The 25457-nt window shown below is 39.6% G+C and overlaps 1 protein-coding gene, 1 long non-coding RNA gene and 1 other non-coding gene across 3 annotated transcripts in view; 2 read left to right on the plus strand and 1 right to left on the minus strand.

The window, feature by feature from the left end:
* Positions 1-13067, minus strand: part of LOC121305242 (high affinity cAMP-specific and IBMX-insensitive 3',5'-cyclic phosphodiesterase 8B-like) — a 65454-nt gene extending 52387 nt beyond the window's left edge. The window contains exon 1 of the mRNA XM_041236794.1: positions 12571-13067. Within this exon, the coding sequence (XP_041092728.1) occupies positions 12571-12852 (282 nt within the window). The 5' untranslated portion in view covers positions 12853-13067. The remainder of the gene's footprint in view (positions 1-12570) is intronic.
* Positions 13068-24067: 11000 nt separating this feature from the next.
* Positions 24068-25130, plus strand: LOC121328664. Its single transcript, XR_005951711.1, has 3 exons — positions 24068-24102; positions 24528-24563; positions 25000-25130. It is a non-coding gene; the product is annotated as an uncharacterized LOC121328664 (long non-coding RNA).
* Positions 25131-25290: 160 nt separating this feature from the next.
* Positions 25291-25424, plus strand: LOC121307361. The gene has a single exon (XR_005948318.1). It is a non-coding gene; the product is annotated as a small nucleolar RNA SNORA47 (small nucleolar RNA).
* Positions 25425-25457: the final 33 nt, after the last annotated feature.

Genomic DNA, 25457 nt, shown 5'->3' on the forward strand with positions numbered 1-25457 from the left:
GGCAAACATCGATCTGCGCAGCTGCTTATGAGATACTTATATCATCCACATTTACTTATTTAAAATGTCTTACATGTTTAATTATCATTAATTATTGTCAAGGCTATTTACTCCAAACTGTCACCAGTTCATTATTTTCTGAAGGAGCATTTACAATATAAAAGGTATAAAAACCTAAATGGTATAGATAAAGTTAACCCAAGACACTACATCAAATTCAGCACAGAGAGAAGAACACAGGTAGAAATGACAAGATAGAAATGAACAAAGGTAGAAATCACTTTACACAGAGAGTTTTAAATTAATGGACTTGCCTACCAGGTAATGTAGTAAGTTCTAAAACACTGGGAACATTAGATCCCCCTAGTAGGCAAGAACGCTGTGCTAATGAGGGAAAAGTCTTCTCATTTGCATGTTCTCCCTTAAGACTCCTTGCAAGTCCCAGTATTAGATGTCTGAGTTGTTTGTTTTTTCTGATTTGTTAACTTCATTAGATGTGATTTTCATTTCTCAAATACAATGTGCTAATGACAGTTTGGAGTAAATACCTTTGACAATGTAGTCACTAATATTGTACTGAACTGGTAAGAGAATAAGGAAAGTGGATCTATAAGTAAGAGCTATAAGTATATAAGAGACAACATGTCAAACAGCTCAGATAGCTGCAAACAAGGTATAGTATATCTCCAGCTAAGGATATAAACAGAACATTAAGTGTGATATACACTGTGTCTTGTTGCCACGGGAGAACAGAGAGCAAGTGATTAAATTGCAAATGGATAGGCTGAGCAACAAATGACACTGAACTCATCATCAAACAGTAGGATTGGAAAGTTCCAATTATTTTTGTATTATATTTCTAGTTCCAATTGAACTCACCCCGAACGCTGATCTACAGCTTTTTAAAATAGATTCAGGAGGATAACAGAAAAGGACGTAACTAGCACCCGTAGCAACAGCCCTAAAAAAAACCCAAAAAGTGTACCACCAGTGCATCACAGAACTCTTCACACTCAGTCACCTAGCAACCACTTAGGTACACAGCGATCCAGGCCTTTCATCTGAGCAGCCCTTGAAATCACTATAGATAGATTACTAACCTTATAACCAATGCACGCTGTCCAGCTGACGTTTCTGTTCTTTGAATGAATGAATGATTTTTTTTCAAGTCCTAGAAGACTGAAGATCCCTGTTTTATTGTAAAATTTCTGGGCCACAGTGCACTCTACTTGATCAAAAAGGTCTTGTTGATTCACCAATGTATTTACATTTCCTACAGACAGTTCTAGTATCTCTCCAGACACACATACAGTACTTCCACCCTGCTACTCTGATACACTCTGCTCCTGCCACTACAGTAGAACCGCACAGTAACAACAGGAATGGGCGATGTTTGTTCTCTGCATCGTTAACATTAAGAGTTATCTTAAGATTACAAGTTCGTTGACTGGTCAGCTGGTAAGTGTGGGCTCGTCAACATTGAGATTCTACTGTACCTGCAGCCACAGCAGGTTATGAATGTGATCTTCAAGTTTCACTGAGCTTGATGATCCAGAAATGTTAACTAATTTAAATATTGTTGTTAAATTTCAATCTTAAAGTTTTATCACATATACAGGGTTGGTTTTAAATTGACCACCACTGTTGTTTCATATGAAACATTGGCCATTCTTGCGGTTTTCGCAGAACCTTCCTTGCATTTGCCCATCATGACTGAAGCTGTCATGCAGAAGGATCAGTTCTGAGAAGCAGCCCATTTACACAACAGTATGTCCGCAAAATAAAAAACTGCTGCTCTAAGACCAGCGTCATCTCATCTGTCTGAAACACACTAAGAACAGCTCCTCTCAGAATGGCTTTAAGAATGAGAAACACATAGAACAGCTCTTCAGAATGGCTTTTAGAATGAGAAACACACAGAACAGCTCTTCATAATGGGTTTTAGAATGAAAAACACACAGAACAGCTATTTGCAATGGCTTTTAGAATGAGAAACACACAGCTCTTCAGAATGGCTTTTAGAATGGCTTTTAGAATGAGAAACACACACTCAGCTCCTCTTAAAATGGCTATTAGCATGAGAAACACAGAACAGATCCTCTAAAATGGCTTTTAGAATGAGAAACACATAGACTAAAGTAGATTACAGCATATCCTCTGAATCCTTGAAGTGTCTTGTCACTACAAGGAGTAGAAACAGGTGATATTCTCCGCCGTCCGCCAAAAAGTAAATCATAGATGTATCGCTTATCACCCACACAGATCACAAGCCCAGGAGACTTAGCAGCAGACCTGACCCTGAACTACGAGAGACGGGGACGATTGTTATGTGATTCATCTTTATAATGCCTCCAGTGGCACCCCTTCTACCAATCTCTGGTAACTGTTTACTCATTACTCAGCTGGTCAAATATTATTGTCCTTTAGAACTCTACAGTAAGGACCTGCATGGCTTATCCTCTGCTAGACACAAAGAACTATGTGAGGGTTAGGTGCAAGCACTCAGGCAAAAAGGCAGAAAATCAGGCAGCCGTTGAAATAGAAAGTCTACTAAGCATGTTTATTTAACAAAAATATCTTTAACCAAATAATAACAATATTATTAACCATATTAAAACCATGATTAAACTAGAGATAGTTTACAGTAGTGGTGCACAACTCGGTTCTGGGGGGCTGGTGTCCCTGCATGTTTTTTTGCAACTGCACTCTTAAGTACTTTATTGGACCTTATTAGAAGCTTAATTGGTCCAATTAACCAACTTAGGGTATGGTAAGAACAAAAACCAGGAGGGACACCGACCCTCCATGGCCTGAGTTGTGCACCACTGGTTTACAGTAAAAAGCTAACTACAATCAGTTCACTTTACCAGGCAGCAAGGGCAGTGCTTCAAGGTGTATGTTGAGCACAATTACTCAGAAAATGTTTTGTGCAACTACTATACATTTCTGCAAAACTGTATTGTGATTTTAAACCAAATACTCTCCAAAACAAGCAGTATCAGTCTTCTTTACTGTCTAAAAATAAAGCAATATTGATCTTCCAATGCAAATAATAACTACAAGGAAAAATGAAAACACTAAATAGCATGCTTATAAAAGAACCAGAGTACAACTGAATTCAATCACGTCCACATTCTTCAAATAAACAGGTACTGTTAACACAACAACAGAGAACAGTACCTGCTACAAGAGCTTCCATCTCTCCCAAGCCCATGAAGAACAAAACACACCACCACTAAATTCATACTTTTACGAAAGTGGTGTTGTTGAAATGCATTGACAACCTACACTTAGTTTTAATTGAAGACTTCATGATTGAGTTTTTTAACTTATGGATGAACAACATTTTTGTAGTTGAGTAAAAAAGTTTTTTTTTTCTTCTTCCCCATGAAATGAGTTCAATGTATTTGCTAGAGCAGGGCTGGTTACTTTCAAAGGCAATATGTTGGTGGGGAAACTTGCCACGGTGACATGAAGGACAATGACATGGCTAAACAAAACAAACATTCTTATTTAAACAAATGCTTTATCTGGTTATCACGGTGGCCCATTATAAAGTAATGGAATTGTGAAAAATATACAGTTGGCAGTCTTGATAAGATAAGAAACACAGAATCTGACATTTCGATTGAAGTGTGTTGATAAACTCAAGAAGGTGCCTCCCCAGACACAAGCCGTATAACCCCCAAGGGCATTTCCACTTCACAGTGTCTTCCACTCACCGGCTGGCTGCAAATGTGCATATCAATCAATAAATCAATCAATCTTTATTTTATATACCGTCTTTCATAGTGGACCACCATCAGAAAGCCTTTTACAAGATGCAGTAACAAGAAGATAATCCATAATACTATAAATACAGAGACTTGTAAACTTGGTTGCTTTTCTGCAAAGGAGACTCTGCCCCTAACCAATATGTCATCAGCAAGCGCATAAAAGCTCTGCGTGTCAAGCGCTGGGAGGCCGAAATGGGAGTTGACCACTTAGAACCTGGAGGAGGGGCTGCCCTTAGCCACGGATTCCCTGAGGTTTCCCCCTAAAAAATTAAATATATGTGAGTAGGGTTTTTTTTCCTTACCTGAGTGCTGAGCGGTTTGTATTTTTTTCGGGGTAGTGGTCAGGTTGGAGAGGCTGGGCTCTCTCCCCCAGCGCAGCCATGCTCTGGTGGACGTTCTGTGTCTCAGCTACTGATTTTCATTAAATTCAATATCTGGGGGATAGGTGGCAGGGCGCCACTGTGGAGCGCATTAATTATTTATTATTATTCATTCATGGTTTGGTGGCCTCGTCTTTTCGGGGGGAGGTGGCCACAGCCGCTACCTATCTGCAGCACACATGCACTGTTCATGTTTTACCAGCCGGCCTCACTCAGGTAGCCATCGGGCACCCATGGACGAGTCCTCTGCCCAAATTTATCTTTCACTCTGACCTTGAGTGCCCTCCACAGTCATCGGGGCCTGAGCCCACTCATGGTTCATAAATCATCTGCAATTGCAATCATCATCATTCATTCATCGCCATTCATTCATTGCAGATTCTGCGTGCTGAAATGCATAATAAATGCATTACAGTAAAAAAATGTATAACACATTAAATACAGTGGAAAGTGCATAATACATGCTAGTAGCATAACACATGAAATAGTACATTAAATACAGTGCAAAGTGCATAATACATGAAATAGTAGCAGCAACACTAATTGCAGATATCAGGCAAGAGAGAGCAAATGGGTCTTGAGAGTTGATTTAAAGCGAGCGGGAGCATCACGCACCAAAGCTGGGAGAGTGTTCCAAAGAGTCGGAGCCATGAAGCTAAATGAGCGTTCTCCAAGTGTGGTGCACTTTTGCTTGGAGATAACAAGCAGGCCAGAGTCGGAGGACCTCAGCTTGTGGGCAGGGACATAGCGGGTCAGCAGGTTGAGGAGGTACTCGGGACCGGTGTGATGAAGGGCATTCTAGGTAAGCAGGAGAGTTCTGAAAATAATCCTGAACTTTACAGGTAGCCAGTGCAGCTGGGCAAGACAGGGGGTGATGTGATCATGTTTCTTACATCTGGTAAGGATCCTGGCAGCGACATTGTGAACTAGCAGCAATCGGTTTGTGGTGCGTGCCAGAAGACCACCATACAGAGAGCTGCAGTAGTCGAGTCGAGAGGAGACAAATGCATGACAAAGTATCCCAGCATCTGGGAGGGAAAGGTAGGGATGGACTTTGGAGATGTTTCAAAGATGGTAGAAGGAAGATTTCACCACGGAGGAGATGTGGGCATCAAAGGAGAGGTTGCTGTCAAGAAGTACACCAAGGCTTCGTACTGTGGGGGAAGGCAGCAGCAGACAGTTTATGACGTTCAGGGCAGCTATATTGAGATTCTTAAGTTCAATTTTAGATCCTACTAGAAGGAGTTCGATGTCTTGAATGCAAGCCAAGAGCCGAACAATGGCAGAGGGGCCTCCAGGGTCGAGTTTTAAGTAGAAAGCTGGGTGTTGTCAGCATAGGAGTGAAACATGAGGTTGTGTTGGTGGATGAGGTGACCCAAGGGAAGCATGTAGATATTGAAGAGAAAGAGCCCAAAAACAGATCCTTGGGGGACACCCCAAGTGACTGGGTTTGCAACGCCACTGCGTCCAGCAAAGAAAACAGATTGGATGCGTCTGGATAGGTAAAAGGCCAACCACGAGAGACAGGTTCCAGAGATTCCAGCATACTTCTGAAGGCAGTCAAGAAGAATGGTGTCAAAAGCAGCTGTTAGGTCAAGGAGGACAGGCACAGAGGGAGCACCAGTATCAGTATTGAGCAGGAGATCATTCACAATCGGAGCAGAGCAGTTTCAGGACTATGATGCAGCCGGAAACCAGACTAGAAATTCAAGCAGATTGTTTTCTGTGAGAAGTTTCATCAGCTGCCTGGCTACAGCCCTTTCAAGAGTTTTTGAGAGAAAAGGGAGATTGGAGAGGGGACAGAAATCAGATAGAAAATGTTTCTTTGAATACCGGCGTAACTCGAGCAAGCTTAAGGGCAGCAGGAACCGAGGCAGAGTCCAGGGACAGGTTGAGTGCATAACGGAAGGAGCAAGATCAGAAGCACAGAGACGGACAAGGTTAGTTGGCCAGGGATCCAGGGGGTACATGACAGTAGTTGATTTCAACAGTAAGTCGGAAACATCAGCAATGGAGAGAGGAGAGAAGGAGGAGGGCAGGAGGGGCAACCGGAGGAGCATCAAGGTGGTCAAGTAGTAAACTGGGTTTGTGGGAGAGCATAGATGTTGACATATGAAAAATACCTGCTGTCAAACTGCAGTGACAATGCACAGAATCTAGCCAAATGTCTATAACGTGTTGTTAGACTGTATGTGAGAATGGGGATAGAATGGAGGAAACTGTAGCTATTGATTGGCAGGTCAATCAATCAATTAAATGTTTAATTTGGTTTCAGTGATGCAACTACATAGCCTAGTATGGGTAGTCCTTTAGAAGCTGGGGCTTAGGAAGGAGCTCTTATGGGTTGCCACAAAGAAGCCAAAAGAATCATTTGTTTTGTTCGAATGAGATGTAAAACCAAGGTCCTATTGTAAGTTACTCTGCAGCAGCAGTTGTGATGCACAGCTCACCCCCTACTCTCTGTAAGTTGCTTTGGATAAAAGTATCTGCTATATAGCTAAATAATAATAATAATAATAATAATAATAATAATAATAATAATAATAATAATAGTCAATTCCATCCCAGTGCTTTAACTGCAATGCCCTACAACACAGAAAGTCATTAAGACCCAGGAAGAAGCAGTTTCAATGTATTGTTTTATCTATATCATTGCATTTGAAATAAGTGTACCTTATCCAGGGTAGTGCCACTGGGCAGTGTGATAGCGCATAGGCTGTTAAACAGTCGAACTGTATCTCAAAAGGCCCTAGGCAAGTCCAACACAGACAATCAGCAGGAATTTACTAACTGCTCACAACTGCACATTCTCATGTGAAAACAGATCAACCTGTGACTGTTTACGTGGAGACTGGCTCCTTAATATTGACTTACACATTAACAAATATTAGTCAACCTGCATGCATTTCTTCTCATTTCTAGAGGGGAGGGCACTTGTTTATGGGAGGGGTAGCTGTCACATGCTGTACATTGGCACTGCCTATTTCAGAAAAAAATATTCTCAGCAAATTCTGCATCTAGTTGCTATGTAAACTTTAAGACACACGAATACACCTTAATGAAGTACCACATTTTACTAACAGGAAAATTAAGACATAAAAAGCACTACTTATTTTCTAGCCCATAGTTCTCACCTTGCTTGCCATGTACAATACTAAGAAATGTAGGCACTATAGAGCCGTCTCTTAATGGGAACCATTTCACTGCAAGCATGTTTGATGTCTTTAATTGGTTACTGATAGATTATAGGGCACCTACTGGCTTAATGTACTGCAATGGGAAAATACCATGCTTTATTACAATATCAGAGCAGAGAAGAACATATCTGGATTTCAAAAAGCAGGGATGGAAATAAGACTCCTGCTACACAGCAGTTTGATCAAGTCCTTGTTTTACTATGAGTTAAATAAGACACACCTGTTACCTATACACTGTGGCTGATAAAGCTTGTAGTAAAACATGGAGTGGGTAAACTGCTATGCAAAAGGAGTCTTATTTCCATCCCTGAGAAGTCAGAGCCAGCAGTATTGCCCTTGGATTTTCTCTACCAACAATTTAAGTGTAATTTATTATTATCTACACCAGGATTTACTGGAAGCAAGAATCAGGTCATGTGGTAAACAAAAATTATTTACACCTACAGATAAAATTGAAATAGTGCTGAAATACATACTTCAAAAAAAGCATGGAAAGGTAGCTACTACTGGTCCTTTAACTGATCATTTTGGAAAGCATACCCATGAATAATCAGCCGACAAAGATCAGTGGCTTCAGCAGATTCTGTAATTAAATTTGAAAGACGACACTGTGCTGTAATCGCATTATGGGTCTGATGTACGGATAGGCGTAGTGCAAACAATTGTGGCTGCAAAATCCAAATTGCCTCGCAGCCAGGCAATTCTTTTTCACTGCAGCCTATGTAAGCTTAAAGCCATGCAAATTACTCAACACACACAAATAATGAGCTGCAATCATGATAATGAGGATCGCAATGAGCGCCGCATGTGCATCAGGCTGTTTAGCAGCCGCACTTACAGTCCAGAGGTGAGGTGAGGTTAGGTGAGGTGAGTCAAGTACAAAGAGCAGTAAGCGCTGTATGAAGTTTGTGGAGTACGAAAACCAACCCAAATAAAAAAATGTCAGACGAAAGTCAGCAAAGTCCTCTTGGTGCACGGAAAAGAAAAGAAACGTTTTCTGAGGAGCTGAGCATCCTTACAGCTGAGGTCACTCAGCATGAAATTAAGTTATTTGAAAAAGCCTCAGCCAGCATCAGTTATGTAACCGAAGACGTCACATGATCCTCTATAGTGGAGAATGTACTACCAGGAGGACAGTCAACCAGGTGACGAAAAGGTGAAATTCAGCTATTAGGTCTAGGATGACATGCGGAGTGAGACTATAACGCCTTACCACTGCATCCACCAGCATCCCAAACAAAGTGACCCTGGGTTTGACTATGCGGGGTCTTCTCCATCTTGCCCTTCTCCTCTGAAGGTTTTCCTGTCTGTCCTCAACAAGAGCCAAGTGTCACAGCATCAGGAAGTGAACCACAGCTGCCATCCTGAGGCCAATGACAAGTCTCTGAAGGTGTGTGGTTTTATACAGCTCTTAATTACTCGCTTCTGCAATGGTTTGCACCTTGTAAGAGGAGTTGCGAAGTGTTTGGAGGGTCAGCAATTGCCCAAGTGCAAGGCAAAATCATTACATCTCATTACAGTGTTCGTGCCTGCTTAGTATTCCAGACTCCCGCCCAATTCCATGCTCTTTTCTTCATTTGAATACATTTCAATATAACTTAAACAGATTAAAGATGGCAAAGTGTACTAATCTGATAGCAGGTCCAGAACGGCAGGTGAAAACCATTCTTTACATACAGCGCATTTTTAGTGGCAGCTTAAAGTCTCACTTTACAGCTGCTCAACGCAGCTTATTCACGCAAAACGCAGATTTTGGCCACAGTATGGGTGTTTTGCAGCCGCAAATCACTTTGCACATATCCTTACATCAGTCCCTATGTGTGCCATTGAAATAATCTATGTTTTTTTTATGTAAGAAAATAACAAAAACTGCTTGATGTATGTTTACAAACACTGCAATCCACCTATACAGACTCAGATAAGCATTACAGTACTAACACATGTATTGATTTTACAGTAAATTTCATTAAGCAAAATTAAATACTTAAAGCCAACAGTCTAGCAGAAAACGCAGTTCATTTTCATTTTCTCAATGGTTCTCCTATTCTTTACATGTATTTCCTTTTTCAATAACAGAAAAACAAAAACAAAAGCCAGTAAGGAGAAATTGGGAATTGTTTTTCTATGAAGTAAAAAAGGAATAAGAAATGATGTTACATCTGTTAACTTATAGTGTGGATTAACACAGAGAGATGTGTTCAACACAGCCCTTAGTCATGTAGTACTCAGGCTTTATTTAACTTCAATTTCAGTATGCTATATGAAAAAGCATTCATGTGCATAGTTACCCATTTCAGAGAAAACACAGTATGCAGTCTTCATTTCTGTCTCTGGCCTAACAAAAGATTTCTAAATAAGCCTTTTTACACCTAACCTGTGGTGACATCATTCTTGAACAATTATTTATTTTTGTAACAGTGTAGCTTGATATGCTCTTGATCCTTCTAATAAACATACTCACAATTCATGCAATTGACACACACTCACACACCCTGCTAATAAGAGAGATTACTACAAGAGATTACAAGACACAGAAGAGTACAGGACGCTGACAACCTCCATATATTATACTCAAATAAGGAATGTATCCTTATCAGCAACTTCGTACAAACTTGCCTTTACGTTGAGAATAAAATTCGAATAGAACAAAAAGGCAAAGCACAGCAACATATAAAACAGAAACACACAATCAAAACATAAGCTTATCTTCTAACTCTCCAGTCACAGAGATGTATTTACAATTGCAGGTTTCTAAAGGAAGAATGTGTTTCCTCTGAGTTTGCAAAGCATTGCTTCTTTTTTATCTGTTGTTTTTTTTCCCATGATACTGTTGTCGTTTATTGAGCAAAAGCTAATTTCTGTAATGAGGTATAAAAATGGCCTAAGGGTTATGCACCAGTAATAAAACAGAGATTTTTCATTTAAATCTCTAACAATTGAAATCACCCTTGCTCACCCTTAGTGGTCATTTATACACTGGTGCCATTACTTGCTCCGACTTGCTCTGACAATTTGAAGTGCAAATCTTTAAGAACAGCCCCACCCCCAACCTCCCCCTTGCATTTCTGTACACCTGTAGTAAAATATGGTCCCCCCCCCCCCCCTCCCCCTTTCCGACATTAAAAACTGGTCACAGATATTTTTCACAAAGTACAGCAACAGAACATTCATAAAGTCCAAAATGTGGGTATGGCAACTGACTATAAAAACAACAGGTTGTAGCTTCAACTAGTAGGGCTGTAAGTTAAACTGCAGTGAACAATGTTAGCTCAGGGATGGAAATAGTGGCTTGATCCATTCCTGATTATAATGAGAGTTTAATAAGACTCACCTGGGCTTGTTACCTATACACTGTGCTAACCAAGCTCATATTAAAACCAGATATGGGTGGAACTGCTATGTAATATGAGTCTTACTTCCATCCCTGAGCTACAGTAACATTGTCCACTGTAGTTTAACTTTCAGCTAGACTTTAAAAGTTTCCTTTCCTAGGTCATTTCACATCAGTAGTGTCTTCAGGGTCAAATCACGTCAGTCACTAGGAGAAGCAGTCTACAGAAAAGAGGGTGTTGAAGGGGTGGAGACAATTCAACTCTCTGGGTGAAATGCCCAAGGATTGGAATATTGTCTGAAAATAAGAAAAGCATGCAAGCAAGGCGTTCTGTATTCTAGTATGGTATCAGATTTCACTGATATCACTGATTCAATGACTTAAAGTCAATAATGTAATCAGACATCCCCTCTAATAATGCACACTTTCAGACGTCATGATTGTCCTGTCAATCAATAACCCTGATAACATGGCACCAGCAACAGCTTCGTGTGTGTTTGGGTGTTTCACGTGACTAAATAAACAGCACTCAACATCTTTCTACTTTCATGCAACAACTTGCAAAGTCGCTGCAAAATTGCAATATATAGCCAATATTGCTATTTGCATATAGGATTAATCTGTTTTGTAAGGGGCAGACCTGTTTTTTTGGCCCCTCTTTATTTAAATGTGCTAGTCTGTGTTAGGATGTGCATGTACCTCAATGAATCCTATTTTCATATGAATCAGGCACTTTTCTAACAGAGTGTTGCATATTTCACGTTTAAGTTATGAGTAACTGAAAAAAAACCACCTTTCAGTTTTGTCACTATTACTTGACATGAAGGGCAGATACTTTTAAATTCTGTTTTAGGGGGGAAAGAGAAACCTGCATGTACCCTGACTGTTTTAAAGAGTAAAGCAGAAAGCAGGTCTACAGTGGTCCTACATGCTATTCTTGTTGTACACTGACACAAAAGCAGCTGATCATTTTGAAAGCTCCATTTAAACTCCTTCAAGCATTCAAAAGCCCAATCAATCAACTGAAACAGTAAAATGGGGAGGTCATTTGCCTGCAAAGTTCACTGAACAAATGTAATTAATGAACACCAATGGCAAAGCAAAACTGGAAACCTGTGCAAGCCAGGAGGATCAGGCTCCAGATCACAGAACTGCATCAAAGGTGCCTTTCGACTCAAAGGTGCATTCAATACTACCACTAATACTACTAACATTAAACACTACTATTTACAGCAGTAAGGTTCTGTAAAAAGAAGTACATTGCAGTAAACTGTAGTGTACTGCAGTTATGTACTGTAAGTACTGCTAGGTGGTTATGGTTTACTATGGTATTCTACAGTTTTTACAGTAGAACACTGTAATAAATCAAAGTAACCATAGTAGATACTATTGATACTATACTAGCTTTCCGCACTTACAGCACACAAGGCTGCAATTTATTGGAAAGTACTGCCATTTATTACTGTGATTCTCAGCATTTACTGTAGAGTAATAAAATACTGTGGAACTTGCATATGAAGCTTCAGTCCATTGAAGGTCTAGTGATATCAAAGCTCAACCTTCTAAGTCATCTCATTCAAAATGCTCCTACTTAGTAGTTAATACGAAGTATAATTCAATCTAATGCTATATTGTAACTCAAACCGTTAATAGCCCTTGATCGTGTGATAATCCAGCTGGCAAAATGCTATAGATCCCCCTGGCATTTTCATGATGTTATATTTTGTCAAAACTGTGTTATCAGGCAACACAAAGGTGCATTATGGTGTACCAGTTTTTAATTGATATTCTGCTAATGGAGTACTTTACTTTATGTGCTGTTAGCAGAATTTTGCTCATGGTAAAACATTGCTTTGCATTTATCTTTTTTGGGGGGGGACGAGTACCTTGACGCTGGTGTGGCTCGTCTGAGTCTCGGCCTCAATGCAACACTGTCCTCCGCTGTTGTCCCTCCGGTCTCGGCGAGAATTGGTACGTGTGTGTCGGCTCTGGTAGGCGAGGACAGAGGGGATGGTGTCAGCTGCGTCGGTCTTGATGAAGAGGCCGTGAAGGGTGGCCGCGGTGCCCTGGGAGATGGTGGTTGTCTGGTGCGGGGAGTTGGACTCGTCCGAGTCCCTGCAGTAGATAACCCCGCTTTGAGAGACATGGATACTGGGAGCGCAGCCCATACCTCACACCGCTCCGCAGCCCGGTGCTAAGAAATCCAAATGCTGCACACTGCTCTCTAGTTTTCTCGCTCTTCACAACCACGAGCCTCTCTCTTCGCTCTGCTTCTGCTCCTAATCAGTGCTCGTTGTAGTCCCACCACATTTAGTGAAATAAAACAAAACATCGAAATCTTCTTTCTACTATTTCACCTCCACTTTGTTTTTGACAAGTAGCAATTCTGTTCTACGATCCTTATGTTTTCCCATTCAGCGCCTGCTTTCCTTCTCACGCTGTATTTACATTCTACTGTCACCTCCGCTCACACACACACACACACACACACACACACACACACACACACACACACACTATTAAGTAGTAATAGTACAGTCAATCACTGCGGGATTGTAGATCGTGTATTAGTTGACCCGCGATGAAAATATTTTTTGAATCACGAAATGAATTATTGCTCTCATTTTCTTAGTATCTTCGTGCACAAACGGGTTCATTTTTGCATAATTGTCCTATGTGAAAACACATTACCCTGAGAAAACCGTCAGCTTCCAGCGCTTCATTCTTCAATTAACCCACACTGACCGGCTGGAATGCACGACTCGCCTGTGTGTGCAAGCAGCTCAGCGGAGATCTGTAGCGTAACAAGAACCTGCGACTGACTCCTATCCACACCTGCAATACGGTACCAGCTAATTCATTAGAGATTTCTTCGTCTGGGCATATATACCACTAGCCATTAATTATTTTTCATTTCTTCATATTATGGGATGGCTGTTCTGCTGCTTCTTATCGGTATGATCCCTCAACGTCAAACGAGTCTTGCCCCTCATTGCCCCTTCTCCACTAACATTGTAACAGTACCTTTCTATGGTTTCAGTGGTATCAGTACTGCCAGTGCCTATCCACACATAACAACACACAACCAAAAACAGTTATGCATATATTGTACTGTATTTAAACCCCTTCACGTTGTATAGAAGCAGCATTGGAAATATATTGAATAAATTAATTATTATTATTATTATTATTATTATTATTATTATTATTATTATTATTATTATTGATGCATTGGGACATTTCTCTTGCTCATCATTTTCTAGTTTCACATTCTGATCATCTTATGAGGCCATCTTAACATCTCACCATGTGTTTGTATAATCAGTCTAGTATGGCTTGACAAGAGACTTTTACACACATAATGTATTACATATCTAATAATTACAACCTTAAATCACCAAATAAAAGTCTAATAAAAATACTAACAATGGCTCTTAAAAAGGTAGCCTATTGTTACACCAAAGACAAATATCTGAGTAACTACAAATAATGTTCCCAATGGAAGGTACTGAAGGAAAGATGCTTTGAGCAATAATGAGCTGCAAGTTACTGAAGACATACCCTGGTGCTGTTATTACCGCCCTTGAGCATGCTCAATGCAGCACCTGACCTAAACAGTAGCCCTGCAACGTGACGCACTACTCGTATTATTCAATAGATATAATCTGTTTACTTAACCATTTTATTTACATTGTTTTCATGCACAGCTATGGCCAAAACTTTTGCATCACCCAATATAATTAACACGTTTTGCTTCACACAGGTCGAATGAAACCTGCTGAATAATGTTACGTTAAACATATTGAATTACATACCGCTTTGTAGTTTATTACATACTTAATGTAAAACTGATAAAACTGAAAAATGTGACATTTCAAAATCTAACATGACTACAGTACTAACATGTACTACTATTATGGCTTCCAGTAGACTTTTGCAATGTTATTTAGTAGTTTCTTTGATTACATGATGTTAAATAGAAGATCTAAATTATCTTAATATAGTTTTTTTTTTTTAATTATGTCTTAATCTTAAAATTCTAGGTAATGCTAAACTTTTGGCCATAGCGGTACACATTTCTGTAAAACATTTCTATGCCTGCAATATGTTTGCTGTTTTTACACAGAAGGGATGTGCACCTGTTTAGTTAGGTCACATTAGGTTTGAGGATTAGTGTGTACTGCTTTGGATAGCAGATCCCTTTGAAAGGGACATGTGCATTGAAACACACCACGTGCACTGAAACACACTCACACACTCAATCTTAATACAGCAATGCTACTTTGAAAAGTAATTATACAACTCTTGATATGCTTCTTTGGTAAACGTCAAACCAAACATGTGACATTCCAAAACAAGCAATACAACAACATGCTTACTAAATTCTAGCAGCATGTGTGCCTGTTTTGCATATCAGGTTATCACCTTAGGGTTAAGATCTGGAGAAGATAAGTTGTTCAACACATGATTTGTCAAAGTACATGTTGTTAAAGCTGCAGAGTCCCAAAAGAATGTTCTTGAAACATCTGACATGGTTAAGACTTTAAAATGCCGTGACAGGGTAGGGTCACGGTCAAGCTGTTACCAGCAGGAAGAGAGACTCAGACAAGAAAGCTGCAGTGAAGCGCTATCACGCATGTCTACAGTACTAGACAAAAACAAAACACATTAACAAAATAAACAGACACAAGGGCAAAAAAAAGGTCTACACAAAAACTCACACACAGCAACACACACAGAAACACACAACAGCACACAGCAACACACAACAACACACAGCAACATACACCAACACATAATAACACACAGCAACAGGTACCTTCACCAACATCAACACCAACCTCTCTAACACCCGCGATTCTCATACACCTGTGGCTGGAGACTCATTACCGAGTAATCACTCAATTATGTCCCAAGTCACTTTCCCACGTGTTTGCTCCACACACACACACACACACACACACACACACACACACACACACACACACACATACACACACCTTATACCGGTAGGGCTTCTGCCCTGTCAGAAATGCCCATAGAAGTCCAAAAACCCAGCTTCATTTTTAACATTATTGTGATCACGATCTTAGGGGAATGCCATAAAAAGAGGTGGTAAAACCAATGTGTCAGTGAAATGATTCATTATGTATGAGCCCTACCATGGTGACTAACACATTTAGCACACCGATATGAAGTTCTTGCCTCTGGGATGTGCAGTTTTGACACTATATTCCCCCAGGTAGGGGAGACTGATGTGCTGCAAGGGATGAGCCGTGATGGGCTAAAGTATCTCTTCTTGTTCCCACACTTTTGTTATATACTGTATGAAACTCTTCATACAGAACTAAGCATTAATTATTGTATTGGTTTCAATGCTGTTCATCAATACTTGGAATAAAATCTTTATTCTAATCCTTTAATAAATATGAAAAAAAAAAGAAAAGGATTACCAGTACAAAACTGAGCAGCAATTGATTTAATTAAAGTGTGTAATTGGCAGAAAGTGCGGGATATAAACAGGAAGCATGTAAAGGGTGGTGTCTTGGGTCATGGTTTGGCACAAGATGAGCTGAGAGAGGCCAGCATGTCCACCACAGCCTGTCTCTGTACACTACTCCTTTGTTTTAAATTAGTATAAGTAGTATAAATTGCATCCTGTTGTTCATTCCAGCATGTTTACTCTGTTTATCACTGGATTAACACTTTGTATTCCAAATTGCCACTAACAATAACAATAATAATAATAATAATAATAATAATAATAATAATAATAATAATAATAATATACAGGGAGAAGCTCGGCTATTGCCAAAGCGAAAGGGAGAAGCCCAGAGGGCGATGGAGTCTACAGGACACGTCCGCATCCAAAGTGCCCGACACCGCCTCCCGAAGGTCCAGTCCAGCCGTCGCCTCCCTAGGGTCCGCTCAAACCATCTCCTCCCGAGGATCCGCTCCAGCTGTCGCCTCCCGCGGGTCCGCCCAGAGATGACTGTCCTGCCCCATCCGTGGTTGCCTGCCCCGCCCCACCACCAGCAACTCCACTGCCAGTATTGCCATTTCAGGCCACATGTTCAGAGGAAGCAGCTTTTCTGCTGCCAGGATTGCCCCAGCTGGAGGAGCCAGTCAGTGCGCTGTCAGCATGGCCACTGACAGAATTGGCGCTGTCAGCATTACAGCTGTCAGCCTGGCTACTGAGAACATTGCCGCCCGGGGGCACCTGGATGCCTCCACTTGTACACAGGGCAAGGGACAAGACTTTCTGAACTTTAAAGGGACACATGTGTGCTTCGCAAATGAGGGAGGGTGTGTGGTAAGGACAGGGTTAATATCTCTGCCAGCAACCACAGGTGTGGCCACTTTCCAGTTAGTGCAGATTGGTGCTAATTGGGGAGTGGTCACCTGCATAAAAGCAGCCAGAAATCCTGTTTGGGAGAGGAGTTGGTGAGCTTGTGTGTGTGTGTGTGTGTGTGTGTGTGTGTGTGTGTGTGTGTGTGTGTGTGTGTGTGTGTGTGTGTGTCTGTCTGTCTGTCTGTCTGTCTGTCTGTCTGTCTGTGTGTTCAGGTATTACTATCAATGTGGGAATAAAATTTGAGAAAATGTCCCCACAAAGATAATAACTCCTGAAAAAAATGACGTTGTGGGGACGTCCCCACTTTGTAAGACACCTTTTTAAGAACTAAATATGCCTTTTAAAAAAAATAAAAAAAATAAATAAAAGTGCAGAAATATTTAGTTTGTTGTTGACTTTCACCGTGTGTGGAGTTTTGTCTGACTGGAGTTAGAAATAGTAAATAAAAATATAGTGCGAGTCAATGAGAAGTCCCCAGAAGTATAGGAATACAAACGTGTGTGTGTGCATGTGTGTATATGTGTGTGTGCGCGTGTGTGTGCGTGTGCGTGTCTGTGCGCTCGAGCGTGTGTGCTTGTGTGTGCGTGCACGTGTGTGTTGTCACGGTGTCTGTATCTTGTGTTTTTTTTTTTTTTTTTGTTAAGTTGTAAAGGCGAATGCCCAGCCTATGTTTTTGTACTTTGTTTAAATCTTTTTATTTTGGCCTGTGTGCCTGTTTATTTGTTAAAAGTGCACATTGGCGCTTTCACTGCAGTTTATAAGTCTCAGAGTCTCTTTCCTGCCGCTACCCTGCTACAATGATACTCTATTTATCAGTTTTTTGTTAATTATATGGAAAACTACAGAGCGGTTTGTAATTGAATACGTTAATGCAACATTATTCAGCAGGTTTCATTTGACTTTATGAAGCAGCATTAAGTTAACAGGGTGACGTAAAGCTTTTGGTAGAGCTGTACATGTTGTAGATCCTTTATTTTAGACTAATCTGACTGCTAACTGCGTGACTGTTCAGGTGTCGCAGAAAGATGTTTCCAATGCTATGAAATTGGTTTAACTGGGCTCAATTCCAGTGCAACAAAGTCACATTATCAGAGAAGAGAAGGTGACATTGGAAAATGTCTTATCAAGGGCATGCAAGAATGTTGTTATGACTCTGGAAATGTTCAGTACGGGGTCCAATCTGACTTTGACAGCTTGCTGCTTGTTTTATAAATACCTGTGCCAGTATGAGTCTTCATTTTGCTTAAAAAGATATATTATTTGATTTAATATGTATTTTATGTCCTTTGTTATCATTTTCCTTATTGTATATAATTTTCATTTTGATTATTTAATTAGAATATCATTTTAGAACCTAAGTAAAACTTTTTTCCATCGTTTTCGGGGTGTGGTCATGTCATTTATACAAAATATGTTTTTTCACAAATTCGAATTAAAAAAAAAAAAAAAAAAAAATATATATATATATATATATATATATATATATATATATATATATATATATATATATATATATATATATATTAAACACATGTTTAAAGCACCACCTTGGCCGCAACAGAGCTCTAAACATGCCTGCTCTCTAAGTACTGGTATTGCATCGGAGAGCAGCTATTACATGTCTGTCTGAAACTCCCCCTGCTCAAACTCCCAACAAAGAGTAGCAAAGAATGTTATGGCACTTCATTATTTTCCATTCTTACTAACTATTACAGAACAAACAGGTTCTGATGAGACTGCTCAAGGTTGGCTGTGGGGAAGCCCATAGGCATTGCACTGTGCACTGAAGCACAGAAGTGATTTATTGTGCCCTAAAGCCAGTGCAATACTAATATGCTTTGCCACAATCAGCCTTGCAAATGCATTTTATTCTGGAATAGTCCGCACAGCATAAAGAGATCTATGCAATAACAAAACAACAGAAGATAATCAAGCAGAACACAGTTTATAAGACTCTAAGAAAATAAACATCAGGACAATTTAGGTAACGTAAAGTAGGCCTATATACCTACTATCAACTAATTCTCACAATATAAGTATTAATAAATAATTGTAATTGATGTGGCGGAAGAACACACAGGGTGTGAGTAAGCTGCACTGAATCTATCTGGAAAAAGCATTCTAGATCATTGGTGACTTCACCTCTGGGAAATGATCAGGTCATCCATCAATCAATGAAACAAACCAGCCATCTCTTTAACACATTATACATCCCCTTTTTTCATGTGAACTACTTTCTCTTATGCTTTGCAAACTGTTATCTTTGAACGGAAAAGTTCACTCATTTCACCGACACAGTAGTAGTACATCGCTGTCATTGAAGTTCAGCATTTATGCAAATAAAGGGCTGCTTATCTCACCTCCCTATTCAATTTCCTTGTAATACAGCTTTCTAATTGCACTCTGTAAATGTGAGGGAATGACTGTAACTGCAATACAACTGGAATACAAGGCGTCATTTATAACCACTAAGAAATACACACACACACACACACACACACACACACACACACACACACACACACATATATTTCTCAGTGGTTATATATATATATCTTGACCTGGGAGCATACTCAAAACTACTGGATCAGTAACTGTGCATGTCACCAAGACCCTAGAGCAGCAACCAAATTACTGATACTTTCAAACATTAAACTGCCCTAAAGATTTTTTGCAAATAGTTCTGGAACTGTCTCTATAGCGGAACGCGTGTGCAAATGAGGGTCGAAGAGCATAAAAGCTTACTTATCATAGTAATTATTACTCGAGTTGTCTCCGAATTTCCTATCTGCCGGCCCGGTCTATTTCAGTTCAGATTGTATTGATTCAGAAAGGTGTTCTTTCAGCACCACGAAACTGACCTTGACAAAGTGATAATTAATATTGTCTTGGGATATTTGGACTGTGGGGAGGGATCTTGCATGTACTTAATGTAGAGTGTACTTCACAAAGTATAAGAACTACACAAACTACACACAATAATATACACGGACGAATGTCAGCCTGTCACTTACTACGAATTTAGCCTACTGTAAATTGAATTACTGTATTACAAAGTACAAGATCGTATTACGTTATGAGCCTGATAATATAGCTAATTGTACCATCTGAGATGCGCATTTAAAACGAGCAAGACACTGTAACCTTGCGCTTTATAACCAAGTGTCAGTGTTTATATTTCGTTGAACTAAACATCCAGAACAGTGTAGGACTTACAAAAAAAAAGGGGGGGTCTATTACTCTTTGAAATGTGGGCTCCAAATCTGCACAACACACAGCCACTGTTGGAGGATCTTTCCCAACCCTGAGTTCACAGAAGATTCATAAAGTTTCCTCTCACCTTACAAGGGGGTCCGTTTCTGAAACCCGTCTCACTCTTCTTTCTTTCATTCATTCTAATGTCACTTGTATAAAAGAAAAACGTTTTCAACGGACGTTATTTCCTCATTGTGTGTTTTTTATATTCCCTAAAAAAAAATAAAAAAAATAAACTTCACTCAGGAATACTTCTGAATCAACACTTCCAAATTCGCTGTGGTTCACTTCGACCACACTTTACAGCTCTGGAGATTTGTCTAAACTGGTCAGCAAGTCCGGCTTCCTTTTACTTTCAGAGCAACGCGCGCAAGTTAGATCTTCGTGCCAATGAATTTAGAACGCACGCACGCACGCGCACACACACACACACACACACACACACACACACACAGCATCAGCGAAGTAGAGTTTTGATCGGTCATTAAAAAAGCTGCAACACAAAGTATAGTTTTGGTACCTAGTTGATTTGTACATGACAAGACTCCACGCTATTCAACGCAAGGATAGAAAACGAAGTATGATACTGTATTCTATTCTCATTCTCTTCCATTGAACTTTTGATCAGTTCACAAAAAATACAAAATGTTTTATTCCACCGGTCTGAACTTCATCAGCAACTAGACTTATTGTCTTTATAGTTTGTTTACAGTCTATATATTTCAGATGCGGCACACATCCACAGCCGCTTTCCTTGAAGCCTTCTTACCACTCTATGAACTAAACTAGTAAACTCTGCTGTAAACAAATAATGTTTCTTGAATATGTAACTTGATTTAATGATTCAAAACAGACTTTGAACAAACAGTCATTTACTATATTCCCTCGTGAAATGTATCACCGTCTTAAAAATGGCTGTTTTCCACTCCTACGAGTATTTCTTGTTGAATGATAGATAGTAGCAGTGCATCTATAGACTAACAGATGGGCTGCGGTGAATTACAAGAATTAGAAGACCATTGAGGGGTTCTGTGGGATTACAAACCGCCAGAGCAAATTATTGTCTTGTACTTCTGCAGCCCATGCATTTTTTTTTTGTTGTTGTTGTTGTTGTTGTTGTTTACAGTACATGGATTAAAATGTAGGAAACACCAGTTTTTGTGTTTATTAACTGTAAATGAATTGTATTAATACGTTGATTTATTTGCCCTCTGAGCTGTGAATTTTAGTTTTCTACAATTGCTTTGATGCGTTTTTTGAAGCACTGTTCCAAAGTGCAAAACTCCTAAAATAAAAAGCCAAACAGGGATGTAAAATTCTGACCCTAAGACACATAATTACTTAATTATTTGAGTATCTGGCAACAATTAGTGCTCACTGTTGCAAATTACCTCATCCATGTGAGAATGCAAGGAGGCTTAATTGATAATCATTACATCACTACATAAAAACTGAGGACACAGCAGCAGTTTGTAACAAAATGGAACCACTGGATGAAGTTGCTGGACATGGACATGGACATCTCAAATGAAATTAGAGTAACACTGGTTTGACAATGCAAGAAGCTGGTCGTGTTGTCCAACCAAATTTGAAGAGGTCTGCTGTCGGTTCAATTTTCAGAACATTTAGGACTGAGAATTGGTAAGTGTACAATATTGGAATGGTATGTACAGTATTACAGAAATAATGTTTCCATAACTGCAGTGTTGGATTGAAATTGTTGTATTTCAGAACTGAAAGGAAAGATGCCAGTAGGGGTCGTGGCTGTATTCTTACTGCAAAGCAGGAGATGGCCACAGTGGACACTGTACTGCAAAAAAATGTTGTTCCCCTGAAGGACATCCAGCAAAATATCAATGCAGATGTTGAAATGTTTGAAGGGGTTGATGCCATATGTACAACCACTATTGGACGCTGTGGCAAAGTGCCCGCCTCCTATGTATATAGTATATGTGTGCTATTATTTATTGTTGTATGATTTATTGTATTATTGTTGCAGCGCTGACGAAAGCCGTCACCATTATGTATTATTGTTTTGTGGGTTTTTAGAACCTTGTGAAGATGGGTGACTGTCAGCTACAAAGCATTTAATCAGTTGACAGTCATGCATCATTATTAAAATCATGCAGACTCTGGCCGGGGGTATTAAGATAATGACTGGCTAGTTAACCCCTCGGTCAGTATGTAAAAGAGCTGCACGCAGGAGGAGAAGAGTGAGAGCAAGAGCAAAAATAAGGATCAGTGAAGGCAATTGCTCAGCCTGACCTTAGTTTATGCTCAACCTAACTTGAGTTTTTGATGTGATTTGTTTTGTGGTTGTTGTGTGGGTCAGGCTGTCACTATAGTCATTATCCATGCACTTATTCCATTTATATTGCACTTGTTAAACAAATGTGTGCATTGCAGGACATAAATTAAACAATAAACAGGAGGTCTAGTTTATTTAGACACTCCTGATCCCGTTTAAAGGTTTCCACAGCAACCCCGCTGCTATCTACAAGTCATTGTTGTCATTCAGTCTTTATTGGTTTCCATGTGATCCTCTCAGAGCCATAGCCAATATTAAAAAGTCCCAATTGCTGTACAGGTATATAACCCGAACTACTTCACAAATATTTTCGGTTTGCCTGATTTAGACTGCCAGACAAAGTCCTGAATCAGTTGAGAACCAATAGGCAAAACATTTTACAGAGTGACTGTACAGCTTTAACTTCATAGCTAAATCCCAGGTAACAACTCAATTCTGTGAATGACGGGAAATCGTGACATGCATAGCAACCTTTGTACTGTATGTTCAGTCAAATCTGTGTTTATCAAAGTCTTGTTTTTTCTTGTAAGGACATGCTTTCCCTTAACAATAAAATGAGATTAAAACATTGAAACAAAACTTACGCAGTTTAAAGGGCCTTCCTTTTCCAGAAGCTAACTTGTGTCACAAGACACCATCACATCAGTTAAATAACTTTGTAACCCAGCTGACTTGAAGCAGCTCCTAGCAAAGTTTAATGTCTGTATAATGGTGGGATCATTAGAGTTACAATACAGCCAAACACCACCACATGAATTCAGCCACCTGATTTGATTGTAATCATGCATTGCATGGGCAGAATCAAGCACATCTGATCATATCATTGCTGCTCAGGTAGGCTGCATTTTATTTGGTCATTGAAACGCCATTATGCAACAGCTTGCAGCTGGTCTTTTGTGTCTATGAGTCTGTTAGATTAGATTACAATTATTACTGTGCTGTTCTATTCCATGTATACAGCCATGAAGAAAGGATCTGTATGCTGTTATTGCCTGGGGATTTAGATGGCACACTGGAATTGCCATGTCTGTGTAAAAAACATGCAGTCCTAGTCAGAGTAAATGGATGTTTCTATGAATTACATTAACAATTCTCCGACAGTTAATGCTCCATGATGTACTGTACTGTAACTTGCGTTCCTGCCTAGCCTAGTATAAGGTCAGTATTGTCAAAGAACTAAAACTAAGCAGAAAAAAAAAAGAACTTGTACTGGTTAAATACCAAGCAAAACAAATCAAGCTGTGAATTTTGCTTTTGGTGATGGTTGTATATTTAAAAAAAAAAAAAAAAACCTTTCTTTTTATTGAAGGCAAATTATAAATGTACTTATATATATATAAATAACAACAGCAAAGAAATGCGATATAGTAGTGGTATAACCTCACTGGGCGTGTTTACGAGTCTGTGGAAGTGACGTTGAAAGCATGAAAAGTAGCATTTCCGCTTCCACAAGATTTGAAGCACATTTGCAGGCGGAGTTACATGTGGGTACCAGCACATGAAGTAAGATGGAATTATGTAATATAAAATATGCAATTTAAGCGTTATTACAGTTACTGATGTGTGTGTGTGTGTATAGAGAGAGAAAGAAAGACGTATTTAAAGGTACAGGAGTCAATATGTGTGTCACTCTTCATAGCGTACTCGTGCGGTAACAGTTATTTTGGATAAAAGGGCGAACGCGTTATCAGTGGTTCACGTACTAATCTTGGGAGTCCAAACTAGTTTTCTTGAGGTCTAATAATGATTCGGAGAGCGAAACCGCGCTGAGCGCAATGTGTCGTTTTTTGTAAATTGCATGAAATAAATTTTAAGCTAATGTTTTCATGAAAAAAATTGCATTCTTTTAAAATGACATCAAATAAATTACTAGTCACAGAACCGCGTATTCTGAATATTAATACTTTACTGTTTGTTCCAATTTGCAGGCGCGCGGTGGAAGCATAAAATGAGGTGGAGAACAGGTAAACAAATCACCCGAATATTAATCACGTATTGGCGGAGCTAGACTTGAAATCCCTGCTATATGAAGCTCCCCGGTGACGTCACGGCACAGGGGTAGCACATGGAGCTTCTCAATACTCTTGGTACGCAACGTAATTAACGGCACTGCAGTGCGCTTTCTGATATTGTAGAGACTCGCAATAAAGAACATGAAGTACACGTTGCAGGTTTATACAGCAGCGCAGTGTATAGGATTGAGAAGGTTTGGCTGTCGAACTTGCGCTGCATGAACTGGTTATAACGTCCTAAAAGAACCCCACAGCTCAGTAGCAACCGCGAGCTCCATGGAATCGCAGGGGGCTGTGTTGCTTCTGAATAGAAGTCTTCTCTGATGTTCATGTTAATTGCATTTCTTTTACTTAATGTGTAAACTCACAGAACTATTCTCTTTTGCAGATACAAATCCAGTGTCTGACTTCTTCACTTGCACACCAAATGATTTAATCCAAGCTCTGCTAATGAGACTGCCACTAACATTATTATTGAAGATAATCATTTGTTTAACACATAATAGCATGGGTAAGTAGAATGGCTTAAAATATATTGATATTCACTAATTAAGCTATCATTAATAAACTAATGTTTTTAATAAACACCTTGTATTATTTTCTTGGTTATTTTTAATATTGTGTATCCTGAAACTGCAAGTAGGACCTTGTCCATAAAGTAACCTACGATATTTAGATTTGGAGGATTGAGAAGGTTTGGCAGCTAAACCCGTGCTGTTTTAACTGGTTATAACCTCCTACATTGAAAGAGTTCAGTAGCAGTCGTAAGCTCCATGCGATTGCAGGGAGCAGTGCTGCTTCTGCATACATGTCCTTTCTTCACTACTGCTAGGAGTACAGTAAATA

The sequence above is a fragment of the Polyodon spathula genome, chromosome 2, assembly GCF_017654505.1.
Source record: "Polyodon spathula isolate WHYD16114869_AA chromosome 2, ASM1765450v1, whole genome shotgun sequence".
Classification (NCBI taxonomy): Eukaryota; Metazoa; Chordata; class Actinopteri; order Acipenseriformes; family Polyodontidae; genus Polyodon; species Polyodon spathula.